Here is a 14,193-nt window from a genome sequence, read left to right as displayed (position 1 = left end):
GAAAGAGAAGATTTATGGATGTCGTGAAAGAGGACATTACATCAGTTGGTGTAAGAGAGGATACAGAGAATAGGGTTCGATGTACGACGATGGCTGGCCGTGGCGACCCCTGAAGGAAGCAGGCGAAACAAAAACGTTTTCAAATGTAAGGCTGAGTAGAAGCTTTCAAGTCAGCAAAAATAAGAACAAGTCCTGAATTCTTCATAAAATCAGTTTATTTGAGCATTTGCGACACAGAATGAACTGAAAGATCTCAAGCACCGATGCAGAAAGAAGTTGAGCAACGTCGCGCGATGTAAAATTGAAGAATAATCAACGACGGACAGGGGTGGGATTCAAGTTCATCAGCTTCGAAGCTGTCGGCGTCCTAAGGCGCGGCCCTGGGCCTCAGGGCTCCGCTGGGGCTTTCATAGGGGTTTTCAGCTGACACTCTCCTTTCCCCCCAGTCCTTGTACAGCTTGTCGTCCAAAAGACGGGGGGCGCATTTCTGCCCGGGTGGCTTCACACCCGTCATCTCCTCGTAGATGGGAGGCGGAGGGAGCGACCGGATGTTGCGGTGGGCCCGGACCTGTCAGGGGAAGAAAACAAATCAGTGACAAACACTCATGACTTCCTGTGTGAGAACATGCACGACATGCACGAGCGACTGCTTTTACCAGCAGCCGTCTGTTAAGAGATTACTAACCCTCAGCTATAAGGGTTTTTTTTTTTTGTTTTTTTTTTTTTTTATAATTTACCAAGAAAACCTTTGCATAAGTTCCCTTCCTGTCGACCTAAAACTAAATATAAAGAACAGTCAGGGGTCTTTGTTGAAGTTGAAGAAACAAGTTGTGAAACAAAGTGGTTTTTGTGGTTTGCAAGCAGAGAACACACACACACACTCCAGCATGTGCAGGTGTTTGCGACAGCGGCCGAATTCTGCCTCCAGATACAGAATCTATGAAGAATCGCTCACCCGGTAGATGACCAGGATGAAGACCAGGAGGAGGACGGCCACGGCCGAGGACAGGGCGTACAGCAGGGTGGAGTAGCTGCTGCAGCTGCACTTCGACCCTGCGGGGAGATGAGGGGAAACGTGGAAAGTCACATGGAAAGTCCTGCGTTGGAGTGCGGCGCACCAACCCCAACAAAGTCACGTCGCAGCCTCTGACGCCCTCAACTTGCTTCGGCCTTTCACAATGTCTCATCGTCTGCCACGTTTAAACCCTGAGATTGTCATTTCTCAACATCGAGGCATATTCAGTGCTACGATCACGCCGAGGCCTTTTGTTTTTGATGATATGATGAAACCAAAACAAATTTTGGTGCAAATCACTCTCTCACTTCCCCCCAGTGAGTCACATGATTAAGAGTTTTCCTGTTATGAATTGCCTTATTGGGCTCTAATGGTCAAAGAATGACCCCCAGTGTTCATGGTCGTGATTGAGTCAAGAACTCATATGGTTTTTGAGGCGGCGGCGGCGGCCGGCGGCGTTGTCCGAGGGGTGGGTTAGTCCGCAGCCTGAAGCCTTGACCCACCTTGCACAGACACAAACACCACCCGCCTCCCCATCCCGGCGCTGCTGTCAGGGCGGCCGTGCAGGGGGAGCTGGCAGCTGTACAGGCCGCTGTCCTCAGGCTGCAGCTGAAGCAGGGTCAGGTTGTAGGTGATGTCACTGGTGCCCGTGGACATGGACAGTTTGAGCCGCCCGGCGTGGAATTGGGAGCCGCCGCCGCCACCACGCTTCGTTGAGTTGTACAGCACCTCCGCCGGCGCCCGTCCCCTCTGCCGCTTCAGAATGACCCCTTTCGCCAGGCCGCCTTCGAGGGGCGGGGGACAGGGGAGCACGGCCGAGCCGCCGGCGCAAACCTCAACCCAGTCTACGTCGGCCGAGCCAAAGGTGTCTCGTGGGAGGGAGAGGGAACACAGTTTTATTTAAAAACGGCCCCTCCATGAATGACTACACCTTCAAAATGGATCAGATAGAGAGAATAAAAGCAAATTCGGTGAAGTAGAAACACATCGTTTTTGCAAATAAGGATGTTTTTCCTGTCCTCCTGCGAATTGAGTTTAGAACGGAAACTTGAATCCTTGGGATTGTTATTTCCATGAAAAAAACATCTGAATTTCTGAATCATTCTGGTAAACTAGAATCCCCGATCATTTTAATTCAAGCAGTCATGTTGGAGTATTCGCTATCATGAAAAATGCGTGGCAGATCAGACGAACCGTGATGACCAGCGGGACAAGTACGCTTCTGATAATTTACAGATATTTAACACCCAGAAAGGTGACGGCGATGAAAACAGTAATCTCACATGATAAAAACACTCCAGCGGAGAGGAAATGCAGAAGCGTTAAACTTTTAAATAGCTTTTACACTCATCTGGAAAGTGGCAGACAATTTAACCAGATAAAACCTTGTGGATTTGTCTTAAGAGGACAGATGGATGTGTTTCCTTGTTTTAATTTAAGGTGAAAAACACTCACCAGAGCCGACCAGGAGGAAGAATTCAGTCTTCCCGGGCACCACCTCGTCCTCGGATGACTGTTTGTATATGATGAACTCGAAGTAGTAGCGGTCGGTGTCGCTGGGCTTCAGATCGGAGATGGCCACCTCCAGGAAGCCGCTGCCAGGGTCCCCGGTGGCCACGGCTCGGTCAGTGAAGTCGGTGCTCAACACGGGTTTTTCCCCGTTGAACATGAAAAGCACATCCTTGGAATGCAGCAAGGTGCGTTTCAAGCGGAAGGCGATGGCGGTGCTGTTGGTCAGCCCGATCTCGCAAGGCAGACGCACCGAGCCGCCTTCCTGCCTCTCAAGGAACGTCACATCACTGTGAACTGAACGGGGAAGAAAAAGAAAGCACTGAACACTTCAGACGGTACTAGGTCAATGAAAAAAAAAAAAAAATCCCTTTCCTTCGAAGAAAATCATTTAAATCCGAAACGCATTTGAATAAAAATCAAAAATGGTCTGTCATTATGTTTATCAGAGTCCAAATATATATTTAAAAATACAAAAAAAGCTATTGTTTATATGTTTATATACAAATTTTTGAGATATAATATACTTAATTCTTTTTATCTAAATCACATGCCTGATGTATCAATGACATTTAAAATATTCATAAATATATATTTCCTGCAATTTCAATATTGCACTTTTTTTGCTTTTTATTAAAGTCCTGCATTTGAAATAATGCTTTTATAAAGCAACTCAGTGTCTGATAGTTAGACCCGAAGCGCTCATCATGCTTTAAAAAAAGAATTAAATACATAATAAAAAGCTCTTGGTGGACACACACCCATGTTTAGATTTCTTCCCAAATTTTGTGATAATTCATGCTTTCATAAGTGCCAAAAAAAAAAAAAAGCGAGATCTCACCTGAGCAAACCTGCAGCATCAGCATCCAATGGCCAGCCAGGAACAAGACTCGGAACGCCGACATCGCCGCGCGCCTGGAGAGTGGCTCGGGATCCGGGGATCCGGGGTATTGAAGTACCGAGAAAAACACAGTGGCTTATAAATTTCACTTAAGAGGAACTCCCTGAAGCTCCTCCTTGAAACCTCAAGATTGAACAAAGAGGAAGCTGACAATGAGTCAACCTCCATGACAGGTCAGAGCCCCTTGCCTCCCCATCTGCGGTACAACCGTTTTGGGTTTTTTTTCACATTTAAAGAAAGCACATATGTCGGCCCCGTGAAAACTTCAGGTTTCATCTAGGTTTTGAAAATGTTGAAAAAAACAAATCACAAAAAAAATTGCTCTTAGCACGGTGGCTGTCAGTTTGTGTGAATACGTGAAAAACTGTTAAATAATTTGAGTAGACAGAAGTATGACTCATGTAATTACCTTGCGGTGCGCAATCAAAATCTACTTCATTGTGGAACAGCTCCCAAAAGCACATTATAGAATAACTGTCATACGCTGAAAAAATGAATGATACACAATGCAAATGTGTCTACAGATTTTTATGATCCATTTTAAAAGATCATTGCCAATTTCAACTGAAAAATTAATTCATTATCTATACTGCTTATCCTGCGCTTGGGGTTGCAGGGGGCCAGAGTTTATCCCAGTCATGTGCACAATTATTAGGCAAGTGATTATTTTGACTGTATCATCATTTTATCCATAATTTCCAACTCCGAGCTATATAAAACTTGAATGATTATTGGATTTAATGCATATGAGGTGATGTGTATTTGTGTATCGAGGGAGGGCGTGGCCTTAGGAGATCAACACCCTATATCAAGGTGTGCATAATTAGCAAGCGAGATTCTTCTCAGGAAAAATTAGCCAAAAAAGCGATTTAACTGATTCTGAAAAGTCAAAAATTGTAAAAAGCCTTTCAGAGGGATGTAGAACTCTTGAAATTTATGAGATTTTGGGGCGTGATCACAGAACCATCAAACGTTTTGTTGCAAATAGTGAACAGGGTTCCAAGAAACATGTCAAAGAAAAGATGCAAATTAACCACCAAAGATTTGAGAAGAATCAACCATGAAGCTACCAGGAAGCCATTATCCTCCAGTGCTGCCATATTCCACAACTGCAACCTTCCTGGAGTGTCAAGAAGTACGAGGTGTTCAGTTCTCAGAAACATTGCCAAGGTAAGAAAGGCTGAAACCCGACCACCTCAAGACAAGACAAATATGTCGAAACATCAAGAATGGGCCAAGAAATATTTGAAGGCAGATTTTTCAAAGGTATTGTGGACTGATGAGATGAGAATGACTTGACAGAGCAGATGGACGGCCCGGAGGTTGGATCGGTAACGGACACAGAGCTCCACTTCGGCTCAGACGCCAGCAAGGTGGAGGCGGGGTGCTGGTATGGGAAGGTGTTATTAAAAATGAGCTAGTTGGAACTTTTCTGGATTTAAAATGGACTCAAAACCGTCTCTCACCTATTGCCAATTTTTAGAAGACATGTTCAAGCAGTACAAGACAATGCTCCATCACGTGCATCAAAGTAGTCCCCTGCGTAGCTGGCCAGTAAAGGTCTTAAAGATGAAAATCTTCTTCACCTGACTTAAACCCTATTGAGAACTTTTGTGCCCTTCTTAAGCAAGGACTTTACTGTGAAGGTAAACAGCACAGCTCTCTGAACAGTGTTTGGTAGGTTGAGGGTGCAGCTGCACAAAAAGTTGATTCTGACTAGGAAAGTGAAAGACTCAGGAAATTCAGATCGGGAAACTGACAGACTCTGTGAATGGACGTGACTGTTATCGAAAAGAAGGATGGCTATATTGGTCATTGAGGGTTTTATTTTTTTGAAGAAATGTTTAATTGTAAATTGAGTATATTATTCTAATTTTAAACGAGTGAAATTAAATACGTGAGATGGGAAAATCTCGAATAATTCTGCACACTAATAGTTGCCTAATAATGGTGCACATATAGATATTCTCTTCGGAAAGCCAAAGTTTCATTTTTATTACTTAAATGTTCAAGTTTGGGGGTTTGTTAACATTTTAGATTGACCAAGACCACTGTTGTTGTACAATAACAAAATGAATCCTCAAAAATACAAACTTGCCTAACAATTGTGCGCACAATATACAGACATACAACATTCACTCCCTCATTCACACATCCTAGAGACAAACAACAATTCACTCATTCATTTACATCCTAGAGACAAATCATTCATTTACTCATTTACATCTTATGAAGACATCAAACCATTCATTCATTTGTTTCAGTTATAGAGACATAAAACCATTCACTCACTTGCTCATGTCCTTTAGAGAGAAACAATCTTTCACTTACCCTTCATACATCTGGGCAATTTTCAAGTCTCCAATGAGCATGCTCCCTGTTTTGGGAAAAAAAGGTTGTAATTGAATCAGGGACGTTCTAGCTGTGAGTTCAAAATGCTTGCCACTGTACTGTCAGTTGAATTATATGGAATAAATTATAAGATACTCCTCCTTCTGCCGCCCCCCCTAAGGCGGTGAAGGGTTGCGTCTCCCAGTGGAGCTCAGTTGTCGGGGGCTTGATGCCCCTGGTACGGCCACCCAAGGCGAACAGGATCTGGGTGACGGTCCAGACAAAGTGTGGCTCAGAAGATCCCCACCGGTGGGAAATCTATGGACCTTGTTTTCCCTCAAATCAAATCAACGCACCCCCTCTCTTCCCATGGGTGAGCCATCCATAGGAGGGGCCAAGGGGACGTGAGCTGGGTGGTGGTCTCTTCTAGGAGCACGTAGTAATAAAGTTATCAATGCACAATGAAATGTCACATTCATGACCTGAATAAAATGCAAAAAAAAATAATTCATTCAATAAAACCCATGTTCTCTGGCCATTTGCAACTCAGTGAAAGTTGATTTCAAACAGTTTAATCTAAAATTGTTTAAAAAGTACCATTAATTCATCATTGAAAGTCCTTGCCTATGTGTACATATAAAATATGTAAATTCATATGTTGTATATCAAAAAATAATAGTGTTCAATAAAGTGAAATTGATTAACTTCTGAAAAATTTTCAAAATTTTTCTAGTTTCATAGAAAAACGCAGGACTGGCCTGCATTTCTCTGTAAATGTATGTTTTCCCACAGTTTCACTTATTTTCTTCTCTTAAAATTTCTGTCGTTTCCAGTAAATACTCCCTTGTGTATTGAAAGGATGTCGGGCTCAGGGATTAAGCGAGACACCCTGACAGCTGCCACTAGGTGGCGCTCTGCACATTTAAGACAATCTCCCCTAAGATGGCACTACTGTGAAATTCACATTCAGATATAGAAGCGAATTCAATACCCCGATGATGTGACTCAAACCTGATACATTTAAATCCCAATTAATTTGCCAAAATAAAGGTTTAGAATTGAAAAAAAAGGACAAAAACAACTTTCTATCAAGTAATCTGTTGGGGGGGGATATTTCTAAGACTTCATTTAACACTAGTGGACTTTTAATTCAATTGTCTACATTTATATAAGATACTATATATATATATATATATATATATATATATATATATATATATATATGTATACACCATTGCACTGCATTGAAAGATGTAGTCTGGTGACTCACAGGTTCAGCTTTAAGCATCACTTTGAATCACTTGGAAAGGTGGGCTTCAGTACAGCTGCTTGTAGGTGTCACTGGACTGGCTTTTGAAGTTAGAAATTTGGGATAAATATAAAAAAATTTAATACAGAATCAGGAGAAAGTTTGGGTGTCGTCCTGGTTTTAATTTGTCAAATCAAATAAGTCTTTGTGCAATGAGAATATTCATTAAAATCTATGAAAGTATTAAAATTCACTTTACCAATAATTAACTTTGGCTAGTTTGCACTCTGCTGTAATAAAATATTTGACATAAAATGTATTTAGTCATGAGAAACTACTTAATCTAAGAATCAGAGCTAGTTTTGTATTGTTTTGTGCGGTGATTGGGGCCGTTAGTTGTCAAGCAGTTATTGATTTGTGAAACTAAATTGAAAATTTAAAAGCTTTAATGGCACTTTTCCGATCAGATCTGCCATACCAGGTGGGATGAACGACTGACCAACCTCCAGGACTCACCTCCAGGTACATCAGGACAAACCGATATTGGATTTTCAAAATTGATTTTATTACAACAGATTAATAAAACATTACAAAGGATGCACACAGGTACCCTTTTGACCATGAAATATTGAAACAAACCTGAAAGAAGAATAAAGCTAGAGACTCATGTGACTTGGATGTGTAACACTACTCAGCTGGAATAATCTTTATCACAGAGACCCTCACCAACCAAGGTTGGGGACGCAAATCCAACAGCACCTAAACGTGCTGTGAGGGCCTCATCCAAGCTACCGAAGAAATGAACAAAATCAAATAAATCAAAATGTTTACATGATAAACTTGCCTTTGTAAAGAGTTGGTATGTTCATGTAACTCCAGCAGCGTCAAAAGAAATATGAATCCTTTTTACACACTTCACTTTTAGAAACCTGAGTGAAACCTATGTGGGAAAAATATATCCTCGTATGTGACCAAATAACAAGACTGCTGTCAGGAACAGGTGTGGTGTCAGGCTGTCTTCCAACTCAGATGTTACATTTAATGTCCAGGTGCGTTAACATATACTTAAGTCTTCACCACCACTGGGCTTACTGCTCGTTGCTTGCAGCTAGGTTTGAAAATGCACAAGGATGAGAGAAAGGTGTTAACCTCAAACCTAATCTGATGGCTGCTGCGCTGCTTCAGTAGCGTCCAGCAGGAGACATGACCGGTGGCCTCATGCCCATGGGGGGGCCTCCCTGGTAGGGGGGCACCAGAGGAGGCCCCTGTCCATATGGAGGCATCCCGCCAGGCATGTAGCTTGGCATGCCCTGCGGAGGGGCACCGTACTGACCTAGAAAAGACAGGAATACATTTGTTGTCAAATCTGATCGCCCAAAAGTATGTAAAAAAAAGTAAAGTATGCGCTCACCATGCATGGGATGCCTCATGCCTGGCTGCTGCGGTGGCAGGCCTTGCTGTGGGGCCATCATACTGCCCACAGCTGCCACAGGGGGAGCAGCCACATGGGCTTGGCCCGGCCGGGGTAAAAGACGCTGGTAACGCGGTAACTGCGCCTTCATTTCCTCCTGTGGGCAGGGAAAACACACAAGGCAAACATTTAGACTAAGGAAACACTGACATGCCCCTTGCAGCACAAAGATTATATGCTCCCAAAAAATGACGAGGATTTGGTACCACTGTTGGTGCACCTGATTCAGAATGTTCACTTTCATCCTTCAACATGCGCACAGAAGAGAAACTACCAAGTAAAAATAAACAAACTAGAAACTGATTGAAAGTTGTGTTTCTATGAATATCAAAGATCAGCAAATCAATACTCATAATATTGGTCATTGTCAAGATGTCTTCAACTTATTAACTTAAGTGTACTAAAGGTACAATTATATAAATATATATCAGTCATTACTTACTGTGAAAATTGCAAAATAGAAAGCTCAAGCAACTTACCAGTGAAATATCCTCATCAGGGTGGATCAACTTACTAGTTGCACTCGTGGTTGTGAGGGTGGCAGGTTTACTGGTGACTGTGGCTGGGGGTTTAGCCACAGTACTGCTAGAGGGGTTAGAAGAAGTAGAAGAGGAAGAAGAGACAGAGGGCTGGGTGTATGCAGGGAATGTTGCTTTGGGTAGGTCGGAGGAAACAGCAGTGCTGTGAGAGTTTGAAGCTGCAGCTCCCGGGGCGCTCTGCTGGGCCTGGGCAAAGAGACAGAGGAGGACAATGACAGGTCAATACAAATGAATAAAATGCATGAGGAAACATTTGTGCATTCACACAACAGTCTTTACATACAAATTTGTAATAATTATCTCCGGCAGAGCAAACCCAAGGTTTTTGAAATTTCATTCCAAGCTAATTTAGCCACACTTAATTCAGATAATCCATCAACATACAGTCTCACTTGTGAACACTAATATAAGTCACAAGGATTATTTCGAACTTCAAATTAAAATGTAATAAATGAATTTAACTTCCCATTAAGCTTAAAAACAGCTTCAGGAAACAAGTTCCACCACTTTTATAATATACTTCAAATCAAAACACAAAAAGGGGCATTTAAATTATTATTTACTTGACAACGAAAGCTAGTGTGTATTTCAGAGAATGAGAAATCACTGCAAAACACATGCGCCTGTACTCAGTCAAGTTCAAAGGGGCAGATGTTGCTGACTGACTCCATGTATATAATATCATGTTGATATTAGTTAAACAAAGCTCATGCAGTCATAAGCTCACAGACAAACAGTGTGCCAGGTTTTGACGAGGACTGGTTATCGTTTGACACCAACAATGTGGCCAACGTGCTGTTTTAATGCACCGGGCATAGAACTGTTAGTACTTGGTTTGGTATACAAGCAAAGTTAATATATAAGCAACATGCAGCTGCCAAAGTCAAAGTCCTGCTGTGAGCATACTTGTGGCGTGTTAGGAAAAGAAGGCTGGGAGGAGGCAGACTGAAGGTCTGCAGGTGGAGAGGAAACGGCTGCTGTGCTGCTGTGAATACCAGAGCCCATCTGCAGCATGGTGAAAAGGAGATCACAGCATTGGAATCTCAAGTTTACAATGCAAGTGACGCTGATTTCTCTCAAATAAATTTAGGGTAAAAAAAAAAAAAAGAGAAAAAAACAGAAGAAGGAACTGAAAAGGGAACATTTCAGGAAAGTTGAATGAGGTTGAATGAAACCATAGAGAAAACTGTGACAGGTATCTACTCTGAATAGGGAAGAAGCCGACAGAAACCGAAAACGATTCTGCGCATATGTTTAGGACTGCATTCTATGGGGAGGGGGTGGCTGCAGGGCACTCACCTGTGCTGCACTAGGGAATAGTGGCTTGGTAACAGGAGGCTGGGCTGCAGGTACTGCCGGTCGACTGGGTATCACAGCTGCTGCAGGGGCTGGAGCCATGTGAGGCATCCCTGGCCTTGGAGCCATGTGAGGTGGCATTCCTGAGTAAATCAAAAAGGTAATCATCCAACCACATAGATACTTGGGTACAATGATGAAACACTACTCGTACTTCGGATCTTTGGTGACTAAATTGCACTTCTTGTAAGTCGCTTTGGTTAAATGCGTCTGCCAAATGACTGTAATGTAACTATATAAATGAAATTGACTAAGATGTATTTTTGGACTTGCTTGGTTTGTTCTTTAGTCTAAGAAATGGCCATCAACGTTTGACTTTTTGAACAACTGGGCCACAAGTAACCTTGTATGAAGTAGGTTTACATAAGCTTGATGACAGAGCACAACTCACCTGGGGGCAAACCAGGCATGCCTGGCATCATAGGAGGCATCATTCCACCCATTGGCATCATCCTGCAAAGCATTTTCAGATCAAACACGGTGTTAATAGAGCATGTTATGTATTTAGCCAAGAGAAATTTATTAAAAATAAGATCAATACTCTAACTCTTACCCTGGAGGCATTCCATGCATACCAGGAGGCATGCCGTGCATCATCGGAGGAACACCTGGCATCATTGGAGGCATCCCTGTATCAATAAGAGGTCAAGTGCCAGTTAACTTCACTTCGTCAAATGCAAAAACAACAGAAGAATGCGTGAAAAAAACATGCACATTACCAAGTTGTAATTACATGATTTCATAAGCTTCAGTTCTGAGCCTGCTGATAAAACTGATGAAAGAGGTCACTTTAAAGTTGAAAGAGAGGAAAATCTCTTTGTCTTTGGCTTACCATCACATTGCAAGCACAGAGTTACAAAAACAAGAAACAATAAATGTGAAAAAGTAAGTGAGATTACTAGATGATTTTAACAACCAGCAGTGAGTACGTGAAATTACCAACCCTAACTTCTAGGGTGAATCATAAGCTGACAGTGGCTACTGAAGTCTTGATCAAAAACTCAAGACAGGCTGGGAGGAGCTTGGAATCGAACCAATAAGATCCGTTCCAAGGACAACCACTGTAACTCCCCGCACCACTTCATCAGTAAAAGTTCTCAGTTTTAACCCATTTTTCATGTGATGGCAATTCAAACATGATGAAGTAGCAATCCCTTTTGGGTCTGGCTACATCCAACTATTACAGTGCTTTCAAACAGAGCTTGCCTTGATATCCACCAGGGGGAATCACAGGGGCACCAGCAACAGGGGGCATACCAGGCTGAGCCATTGGCGCAGCATAGCTTGCTTGAGGCTGGACTCCAGTGACCTGCTGAATGGAGGGTCCTGCTTCATCATCGTCATCATCATCATCTGAATCATCCTGATTGGACTTTTTCTTTTGGCCCTCTAGGAGACAAAAAAACCACAACAAAACATACTAGTAGCAGTGACGTTAAAGTACATAGGCAGCATCCTTAAACACAGTTATTGCAGCACTAAAGCCAAGATAATCCATGTGAACCACTAGCAAACTTGAACCAAATTACAATACTGTTTGTCATGACCCTTCCTTTACTATAAAAACCATGTATTGAAAGTATGTTGTTCACCATAATCAACATATGAATTTTCTGCCACCTATCATTTTTAAAATATCAATCTCACATGGAAATAGTATTTTCTCTAATGTTGACATTATGTACATGATAGGTAACAGACCTTGTGATTTCTGCTCCAACGTACGTCTTCTTTCCTGCATGTCTTTCTCTGGAATGCCTTCCATACCGTAGATTTCCAGCTCAATATCAGTTCGGCCAGGGATTGCATTCGGCACACTGTCTATTGTCTCCTTGTGTACCTGGAAGAGAAACAAAATGAATTTAATATTTACCGCAAAACGTATCCATATCTACGGCACGTTAAACGATAACGGACCCACCTGCATGCAATGGATAGCAAGGCCTGGGCCAGTGTACAACTTTTTGTGACAAATATGACATTTAAAATGCTTGGCTTTTTGATGCTGAATGAGGATTTTCTCGTCGTCAAAGTCACGGTTGCAGTACCTTCAATGAGGAATTAAGGAATTAACGTATACCAGATAAAGAAGCTTTGCCTACATTCACGGAGAACAAGCCTAGTCTTCAAATATGCGACGTTGTTAAAATAGCACTGCTGTTTCAACGACTGAGGCCAATCGTCAACGAAGAGCAGTGTACGATATAAATTAGACAAAAAAAGCCGTATGCGAAGGACATCAGCTTTTTAACGTTAGTCGGTAACACGAGAAAAACAAGACAGCTTGTACGTTAGCTAGCATATCTGGTAACATTAGCATGGTCCCCAACACGACTATATTCCTAAAATGAAAACATCCAAGTGAACTAAATAACAATTTTCGACGACATCGAATGAAATTACAACCTAATTTCCAGAGAAAACCGTGTATTTGAGTTAGGCGGGCGTATATTTGGAGCAATGTTAGCTAACAACCCGATTAACCACAAGAGACGCTAGCTAAGGCCTTTCTATTGTCAGCCTGTCATTAAACTGCAGTCGCGGAAATTATGCGAATATATCGACAGCTTCTGAAAAGGATACCAGCACCACGGCTTCAACTGCTTCTTCTTCTTGCGTCCCATGCTCAAAAATTACTGAAAAAATTGCCGTACAACTGAGAATTCGTATTATCTGTTTGACAACGGCATGCTGTGACACAGCGGCAACGCCGAAAATGGCGCTTTAAAGGAAGTTGCAATAGAAAACCGGGTCTCGCGAAATCATAGATTAGACGAAGCCCGGTCTCGTCTAATTCCTGTCCGCTGCTCGATTCACTGAGAACACGCCATTGATAAAAGCCCCCGAGTGTTTGAGTTCCCCGTAATTTAAACCAGTCATTTAAAAAAACCTCAGCTATTTATTTTTAAGTGATTAATTTGTAATTTCGTGATGATTTGTTTTAATGTAATGCTGTGCACTAAATTCAAAGTCCAAGTCTTCAATAGCCTCTAAATGCTGTTGGCTAATTCTGTTCTCGCACATTTAAAAAACGTATCCTTTTCCTTGATAAATGACATGAAATCTGTCTTTCACGATAAACAAGACAGTCTGATTAACAATTATTTATCTATAGGGAGTCGACATAGCTAATTTTGCTTTCACTCTTCTGAAATATCAACCCATTTATCGCTATGTTACCCTTTTTTAAACATCGGTAAACGGTGACCTCAGAGAATTAATCTTAACATACAATTCCATTCGTGTTAAAACACATCGGAGCGCGGGGAACGCGCCTCACCGAAATCACGCGAGACTTACAATGCGGAAGAGAGTTCCGTCGATGTCCGCTCGATGGCGACAACGCAACACAAATAGAATCACTGCGATCCACGATTGGACCTCGCACTGAGGTCTTGGAGTGGAATTACTCCACGGGCAAATATATTTTGATTTTTCTCTTGTGAAACCGTTTTAGAATTCACAATGGATGATTAAGTAATCTAGTAGAGGCTGTGAGTTCAAAACTCATTTCAGTCTCATTGTGCCTCAATGTAGTTATTCCCCTGATGCACAAATCAATGTCCATAAAAGAGAGGATGTCTAGTTTATGTTTGGGAGATGAGAACTCGGACTGGTATCAACACAATTTACAAATAGTGTGGGAACCGTGACAAGCAATTTATGATTCATATTAAAGGACTAGTTGAAAGATTGGAGACTGTAATTGTTGTTGTTATTAATGCCCATGAATTTATAAAGAGGTATGAAAGGCAGACATTTAGTCATATTGACATATGCTATGAAATGTTGGTCTACCCTGCATGCTGCCATAATTTTGTA

At 42.0% G+C, this 14,193-nt stretch overlaps 2 protein-coding genes across 5 annotated transcripts; both read right to left on the bottom strand.

Moving 5' to 3' along the window:
- Positions 1-200: 200 nt before the first annotated feature.
- On the bottom strand, positions 201-3,821 carry cd7al (cd7 antigen-like). The gene is made up of 5 exons (XM_086157137.1): positions 3,366-3,821; positions 2,471-2,821; positions 1,519-1,884; positions 956-1,053; positions 201-568 (listed from the first exon to the last, which is right to left on the bottom strand). The coding sequence occupies exons 1-5, from the start codon at positions 3,427-3,429 to the stop codon at positions 368-370; spliced, it is 1,080 nt and encodes a 359-aa protein (XP_086013263.1). The 5' UTR covers positions 3,430-3,821; the 3' UTR covers positions 201-367.
- A 3,727-nt stretch (positions 3,822-7,548) lies between these two features.
- On the bottom strand, positions 7,549-13,111 carry znf207b (zinc finger protein 207, b). Of its 4 annotated transcripts, none has more exons than XM_086157134.1 (11): positions 12,955-13,111; positions 12,293-12,419; positions 12,073-12,211; positions 11,578-11,760; positions 10,925-11,000; positions 10,763-10,824; positions 10,315-10,454; positions 9,922-10,020; positions 8,956-9,201; positions 8,417-8,573; positions 7,549-8,338 (listed from the first exon to the last, which is right to left on the bottom strand). In XM_086157134.1, the coding sequence occupies exons 1-11, from the start codon at positions 12,993-12,995 to the stop codon at positions 8,187-8,189; spliced, it is 1,422 nt and encodes a 473-aa protein (XP_086013260.1). In that variant the 5' UTR covers positions 12,996-13,111; the 3' UTR covers positions 7,549-8,186. The 4 variants fall into 4 exon arrangements, with proteins under 4 accessions (XP_086013260.1, XP_086013259.1, XP_086013262.1 ...); XM_086157133.1 differs by having other exon boundaries at positions 8,991-9,201; XM_086157136.1 differs by lacking the exon at positions 9,922-10,020.
- Positions 13,112-14,193: the final 1,082 nt, after the last annotated feature.

The sequence above is a fragment of the Fistularia commersonii genome, chromosome 12, assembly GCF_037954325.1.
Source record: "Fistularia commersonii isolate RoL2024-O1a breed Wild chromosome 12, RoL_Fcom_v1.0, whole genome shotgun sequence".
Classification (NCBI taxonomy): Eukaryota; Metazoa; Chordata; class Actinopteri; order Syngnathiformes; family Fistulariidae; genus Fistularia; species Fistularia commersonii.
This window is presented reverse-complemented; position numbering and strand designations above follow the sequence as displayed.